We start from the raw sequence: 8054 nt of genomic DNA, 5'->3' as shown, positions 1-8054 counted from the left end.
ATTTAGTAACTTGAGATAAACAACGTGTGCATAAAAACAACAAACAAAGAGGGGACTCTCTGTGACTGATGTGTCATGTCTACATGCGCTCATATTTTTTGACTAAATGTATAATCAGACAAACTTAAATACACCACCAGATCACAGTGTGTGCAGGGATGTGCAGCCAGACCCGCTCGCAGATAGACAAGATCAACGTCTCACCTGCTTGGATATAAGGAGAGGACAGAAGTTTATGCGCGCACACACAGACACCGGCACAAAGAATAGACACTGTGTAGTACAACAGAAATTGGGGCATGCATTATTAACTGATGGGATTCCACAGCTTGTGATGGGATATTTGTATCTCAGAACAGACAGCACCACAAGCAGACTTGATCTATGACAGCAAGTAGATAATCAATAATTCAGTGAGTCAGTAAATCAATCAATACTTTGGCAGTTTTACTTGGAATAAACTGATTTTGACCTTTATTAGAGGATTTTGGATGTTACAGTTGTGGGGAAAAAAAGACAAAAATTACCTACACATGCAACTGTGCCTTTAAAAAGCATTTGTACCCCTTGAACTTTTTATTATTTCCCCAAATATGGAATTAAGTTGGTTTTATGTGCATTTTATGACAGACCAAAACAGTGTAGTGCGTAGTTGGAAATGGAAGGACAATTATTTATGGTTCTCTTTTTTTATTTTTACAAATAAGAGTGAAGTATGTTTGTATTGAAACAGAAACAAAGATACAAAATATGACTAGTGAATGAATGGTGAAATACTGTAACTGCAGTTACAGGACTCACAGGACAAAATGTGAGGGGTTAATACTTAATATGCTTAATACTTTTTAAAGTATTATGTAGGTTTTCACCTGCTTCAATGGGTGTTTACCAAATACATATCAAAATCACAGACAATTTGACTTTATTTCATTTATGCTTCGAGATATTTCTGCTGATGTGTTGGGTATCAATATTTTGTTCCCTATGTGAATTATGATCTACTTCTACCATAAATTATCCAGAATATTAATAATTTTGGTTTTATTGCAGGATCATAAAGTGATATCATAATGATGGTGGAAAGAAAAGGGAATATAAGGGCAAACAGAACTGTGCTGAGGCAGAAGAATAAATCTCAAAGGTAAACATCAGCAAGACACAATTACAGATAGAGAGCAAATGAAACTGTTCTTCTGTAGACAGCAAAGAAGATCAGGGTGTACAGAATAAAACAAATTATTATGAATGTGTCTGGCAGCAATAAACTGGCAGGAAACTATTATAAACAACCCATGTACATTTTCATTTTAAACAACATGAATATTACAATTTTATTTTTATTCTTTTTTATTTACTGAAGAGAAGAAAAACATCAATATTCTGAGCCACATGTAAATTTGTAAAGACAACCTGAATGAGATTTATCTTGCAGCTCTAAAAATATACTATGTTTAGGTTGTAAAATAATTAATACTCTGAAATGAAAGTAAAAGGACTGAAGAAGTCTCACTCGTTTAATTTTCATTAAAATGCAATAGCACTTTCAGTTGTTTTTGGTTTATCAGTAAAATGGCTACAAAGCATTAAAATTTTCCGGATGCAAGAAGTGAACAAAGACAGAAAGCTTTGATGCAGTCATTTCCAATCAAAAACACAAAACCTGTGCCAAACCTGCTTAAATAAAACATCTTCTCAGACTTCAAACTTGTCGTTTTTCTGATCTTTTCATGATTCAGTACATTTAGTAGACCTTCTCAATAACAAAGGCCAAGACGGCGGCTGCTAGTGCAATGCAAATCCCCAGTTTCTTCAGCAGTTCTCTGTCCAGACTGTAGGAGCCGACCAGGAGCGCAGAGTCAGGTGGCACAGAAGCAGATCCTTTGACTCCATTGGCCATATGTTCCTGTGGAGAGATTACACACACATTTATCTTTGAAATTTGCTACTTTACTGGGTTCTTGATAGGGAGTGTTGCTGATTGCTCTCCTCTTCAAAGAGATAAAGATTCCTATAGCAGCTTCAGATATTGACCTGACAGTAATCAAACTGAATGCTAGATAAGGTACCACTAACATGAACTGCACAGCCTCAGTCTTCCTGCTCATTAGGTAAATACAGCGGTCAACTGGGAACTCATTTTAGATAACTGAATTTCAACATCCTGTGCAATATCCTTCTGACATGTGCTAATACACTGACATACACACAACAGCCCTGCTTCTTGTCTCACTCCGACTCGTGGACGCAGATCAATGCAACTCATAAGCAAAGTGTATCTGCAATTCAAATTTACAATCAGCTAGCCACATTCATAAATTAAGCAGCATCTTTGTTTAGTCTAAATGTTCCAGTACAGTGCAAAGACGGCCATCAATGAAGAAAAGGTGACAGTGAGCGAAGGAAAAGAATGATTAGAGAAGAAAGATGAACTGTTAAGACGTGTTATTTAAACATACAGTACAGTAACTTGCATTATTGCTGTGGATATGTAAAAATCCCCAAAAGTAAAAGCTCTTAAGACAATAACATAACACTGAAAAATGTGGTTAATTTCAACTCTTTTTTTTCTAAAAGCCAGATTTTGGCTTTCAGATATTTTTTTTTGAACAACTCGGCCACCAACCACAGACATGCAAGTAAGGCAGATGTGTGTTGATCTTAGTAACACAGAGACTATCCATTCATCAAACTGTCTAACCATTGTTCATAACAGATTGTCTGTGGGGGAACTAGTACTCATCTCCTGAAGTCACTGGAAAAGAGCTGATCCCCAGTCTATCACCGGGCAATATAGAGACACACAGGATAGACACCCACCCACACACACACTCACACACCCCTCCAGCCAATTTAGGGAGACTACTTAAAGTAACAGTGATGCTTTTGGACTGCCGGAGGAAGCCAGACAACTTTTTTGTCGACATCAGTGTGAGGAGAAACCAGTTAACATTTGAGTTAACTTCCTCCATGCGTTAAAAACAATCATGGTCGACTTTGGGTGTTAAAACAAACTAAATGTTGACTTCTTTTGAAAAATGTATTTAGAAAAACCATTTCATAGAAAAAGTAGTTACCAGAATAAAATACAAAATAGTCTTCATGTGATTTTAAGATCCCTGTATTTTAAAACTGTTATTGCAGAGTTATTAATAGGTTTGCAAGGGCACTGTATAATGGAGGTTTACTGAACAACAAATTAGTTAAATCATATTTCTTTTAATTATAAGATCGTGCAGAACTCTGCTCCTTACAAATAATGGCTGTTAATCATTATTTACATTTAGAAATACATCCAATAATCCACTTCATGTTAGGATTCAATAATAAAGTAGTGTAATGTTAGAGTACTCATACTTGCTGAGTCCTCGTACTCCCACCTTCCCAATTTTAACATCTGTTTCCACTCTAAAACTAACTGTTTTTTATGATTATGACAACAGAATGAATCTTTTTTTATGAAGAGCTTCTCTCAATATTTCCTAAACGAAAGCGATTGTGAAAGCAGCCATTTGCTTATGCAAATGAGTGCATTTCAATTACATCTGTGTTCGCAGTTAATGCAGTTTTACACTGATCTGATTACAGCAGAGTGCTGTCTATTGAATAAAGGATGATGAGAGGGTGGATGTTGAGGCAGTTAGGGAAGCTGGGAGGATGAAAAAAAGTTATTTTGCACTTTGTTACAGCCAAAAAAAAAAGAAATAAAAGAGTTTATGTTACATTAGGCAGAACTTGAGATTTATGAGTGCATCTACCGGAGTGACTGTTGTGGTGTGAGGCTATTAAATACCTGGTCCGTCACTAATAATAAGTCATGCAAATCCAAACAGTTTGCATGTATAGGTTGTTTTTAAATTATTCAGTTACTATGTTTACTACAGTTCTTGCTTTTAAGCCTCGCACCCTCTTCAGTACTTTGTCTGATTAGGCCTTTATTTAATTTCATCTATTGGCATGAAAGTGGAAACCTGTGGTGACAGCTAAAGCTATGCCAGGTGATTACTAAATAAATAAATAAAAATCTGCACAGGATGTGATCATTTTGGTTGGAGCATTAAACAAATTGGATGAGAGCACCGACACATAACATGTTTGGGTGGAGTGGAAATCAATGTGGATTACTTTGAGGTGCCTTCTGGGTATCTCCTGGATGACAGTTGGTAAAATGGCATTTCAATATGGTAAATTATGCACAGTGGTATTGAGGAATTGATCCAGATATCTAGAATAGCCTTTACGTTTACTGTATAGTTGATTGTGGGAGGCTTGACTGATACCCACCCGTAGGGATCGACTCATTTAATCCCTCTCTGCTTTCTTATCTGTCACATTTTTCAATTCAATTTCTTCATGATGTTTTAAATAAGAGATTAAGTATTAAATGATTAAATTTATATTTCAAAAAGAATCTTGATTTTATCTGCAAGACCTGCTCAAAGTAATGCATGATTATGATGTGGAAGGAAAAAGAGATATCTGAGAATAGGAAAACCTAAGAGAGACATATTTTTCCTTCCATGTTTTTGGGTCAAAAACATTTTGACTAGAACAAGCAATGTAGGCAAATACAACATTAATCAGAGATTCAGCCACTGAAATGGGAGGATTTGTGTACATGACAACTGTTAATGATGTACTCTACGAATCTTGATTTTGCCTGTAAGCCATGGAGGTGGTAAATGGAAGAAGGTGTTTAGTCAGATAAAAACAAAACAGGATTTAACCTTCATACAGAGTGCTACATACAGGAGAAATCTAATACTCCATATCATTTTGAACAATGTTTTTCTTCAGAAGAAACAGCACAGCTGGTCCGACTTCATGGGAAGATAGTTGGAGTTAAACCACATGCAATTCTAGAAAAAAAACGTCTTATGCTGTGAAAATTATAAACTGGAGTGTGAAGGTTCACCTTTCAGCAGAACGATGAACCTAAACATACAGCCAGAGCTACAGTGGAATGGTTTGGATCAAAACATCTGTATGTGTCAGAGGCATCAAGGACAAGTCCAGATCTAAATTCAATTGAGTCTATGGAAAGAAATGTTTTATGTTCACAGATCCTCTCCATCCAATCTGACTCAGCTTGAGGTCTTTTGAAAAGGAGAATAGGAAAACCTAGCAGATGTACAAAACTGCTAGAGATGTACAATTTGCAGCCTCAGGTGATTCAACATGAAACTTGAAAATCATCCTGAAATGTACAGTATTTCTTTCATATAAATTTACCATGTGAACTATCATAGAGAAGAGACAAACCTGGTTTATAAACCCCTATTCAACACCAGCTGGTATGTGGAGTCTGTATCAGCATGCAGCCGAGCACACCTGCACGTGTTGCATGCACATGGCTGGATGTCCGAGCAGCTGCTCAGCGTCTGCCCTCTGTCTCGCTATCTTTGACATTTCTTCTGTTTTTCTCGTTCTCACTTATGGTTACAAACACCACCCTGTCACCCGCTCCTCCTTTCACAGCTTCATTATGAATGTTTCCCTCTGTGAAGTCACACAATGGCGAATGGATTCTATGACCACCACTGCCTTAGTGACACATCCACGGACACAGAGTCAGTAACGTGATTCTGGGTGACGCAGCTACTTTTTTTCTAATGTCAGGATTTGAACCAGGATGCCTCATGGAAATGTGATATAGTTTTTTTGTTGCGAAAAATGCTTGGAAAACTACCGTGGTGCTTTCAGATAGGGAAATTTGAAAAATTTTCAAAGGGATTGTCATGACAGAAGTGGAAGAAGTTCTTGTGACTAAACATCTTCACTGTGGTTGTTAGGTTTTAAGTACTGGCTGAATGCCTGGAGAGTAAAAAAAAAAGAAATTAAAGTGCTTTCTGATAATAGCAGATGCAGGTAAATGAATTATCTAAATTTGTACTTCAGTCTAGTTATTTCTCTTAGGAAAAGTATAAAATGAATATTTTGATTAAAAAAATATTAAATAATAATAATAAAAAAAATAGTTGTAAAGAGCATAGTACTAATAATTAGAAAGTTGAGAACCTAAACTATTATCCTTCTTCTTGCTGACAGGCTCAATACACTACCTTCTTGATGCTTTTATTTATCTGTTTCTCTGCAGGTGTCTTTTAACAACAGGGTGCCTGGAGACTCACTGAATAGTACAGTCTAAAATCTATTACTACTAGGGAGGATAAGTGAAAATCCAAGTGCCAGTAGGTGCGTGTCAGCACAGTGGGAAGAGATGGGAGGAGAGGGGCGTAGAAAAAGAGACGAAATAAGGAGAGGAAGAAAGGGGAGCGAAGGAAAAATGAGAGATGTGGCTTTCAATGATAGTTCACCACCTGCTAGCTGGCATGCCGAGTTTGTGCATTTGTCTGTGAGAAAGGAGGGCAGTATCATCGAGTGTGTGTGTGCCAGTGTAGACCAGTGGTGAATATTTTCTGTCTCTCTGCTCACAGCGGTGGAACAGACCAAAATAATCCCCCCTGAAAATCATCTAACACTACGCTAGGGGTACCAGACTGGCAAACACAGCAAGAAACTTTCCCTGAAAACTCTAGCTCTCTCAAATGTCTTTGTGTCTCTTAAAAACACGAAAAAAAACCCTCTCCTGTTCTCATTCCACATGTGTACCTTTCAGGAACGAGTGTATCTTTCACTAATATACTGACATTTTACAGCACTTCACTGGAGCCAGAGAATAATGCACAGTGGTCATGTTTCTCACATGATCCTCACCAGCTGTCACTGTTGCTCTTGACACACAAAAACCACGGATGGGTGTGTGTGTGCATGTAAATGGATACTGCAGTGGCCTCTTTAGTCATGGCTGATACAACAAAGCCAAAGTGATGATCATTGTGTGAGCTGCAGCTATAGCTAATGAGCAGGACAGTAGAGACAAATTCAGTATGGAATATTAATCATAAACTTCTAGCCAGTAGGCTGAACATAAAGCGATCAAAACGCCAAACAAAAAGAAGCAGTGGTGGAGATGCACATTTTTCAGTTTTCTTCATCTTCAGTCAATCTAGACTGTCAAACTTTATCACTCAAGTGTTATCCTACACCCATTTACATAATCACACATAACGTTTTCAACAAAGTATATTATTAAAATGTTTGTTACTTATTTTTTTATGTTTTTGCTAAGCATAATATAAGAAAAAATCCTTATAGAATGTCATACAAAGTACAAATATGATGTGGCAAAAACACAAAATTAGAAAAAAGCCCCATTGGGAACGACAACTGCATGCCATGAACTTTTGCATCAGAGTAAAATATTTAATTAAATAGGGAAAAAAAACCCAAACGCAAACAAGATTTTTATGTTCATGCCACTACTGGGTTTAGAGTTCAGTGAGCAAATCTAGGTAAACAAAATTGCATGAATGGAGATCTTTTATGTGAAATAAATGGAAATTTCACCAATGACATTTATGATTAACTTAATCTGTTTGCATTGTTTCAGAATTGAATGGAGGCGAATGGTTTTTAACATCTGAATTTATTGACATGAAAAATGCATTTATACTTTTTTCTCCATAATAACTGGAAAATCTGTCGATATTACAGCAATCAAACTCCTACTATAATTACTGACCAGATTTTACATGTTTCCACTGATATTTTGACAATTTACGTTGAGTTTTAAGTCATGAGGAATGCCTCCTGTCTACCACTCAATGTCAATCTTCTACAGATTCTCTATTAAATTCAAGTTCAGGATTTTGTGTCAAAAAATATATTAATTCCAGTTAGAAGAAACACATTGGCAAATAAAATAAATCTGCCAAGGGTATGGACAATTTTGGTCTCAACTGTGCCACTAAAGAAAAATCAAGATGTTTTCAAGCACATTATTAATACTTGGGAACACATAACATGGATATACGATTTGCAGATATCTGGGTAAATTATATAAACTTTGAGAGGACACAAAAGTATAAGCCATATGCTGCAAAAACCAAGTGAAAAACCTCAGCGTAAGCAAAAGAGAAAAAACACCAAAAGGTAAACATGATGGGATAGTGATTCCCTGCTGAATTGTCTGTCAGCAATTCTTCAAACCCAAA

At 36.5% G+C, this 8054-nt stretch overlaps 1 protein-coding gene across 2 annotated transcripts in view; it reads right to left on the bottom strand.

The window, feature by feature from the left end:
- Positions 1-445: 445 nt before the first annotated feature.
- cdkal1 (CDK5 regulatory subunit associated protein 1-like 1) overlaps positions 446-8054 on the bottom strand; it is a 190543-nt gene continuing 182934 nt past the window's right edge. For both annotated transcript variants that reach the window (XM_028013056.1, XM_028013055.1), the window contains one exon: positions 446-1903. In XM_028013056.1, the coding sequence (XP_027868857.1) occupies positions 1742-1903 (162 nt within the window). In that variant the 3' untranslated portion in view covers positions 446-1741. The remainder of the gene's footprint in view (positions 1904-8054) is intronic.

This window comes from Xiphophorus couchianus, chromosome 3, assembly GCF_001444195.1.
Source record: "Xiphophorus couchianus chromosome 3, X_couchianus-1.0, whole genome shotgun sequence".
NCBI classification, from domain to species: domain Eukaryota; kingdom Metazoa; phylum Chordata; class Actinopteri; order Cyprinodontiformes; family Poeciliidae; genus Xiphophorus; species Xiphophorus couchianus.
This window is presented reverse-complemented; position numbering and strand designations above follow the sequence as displayed.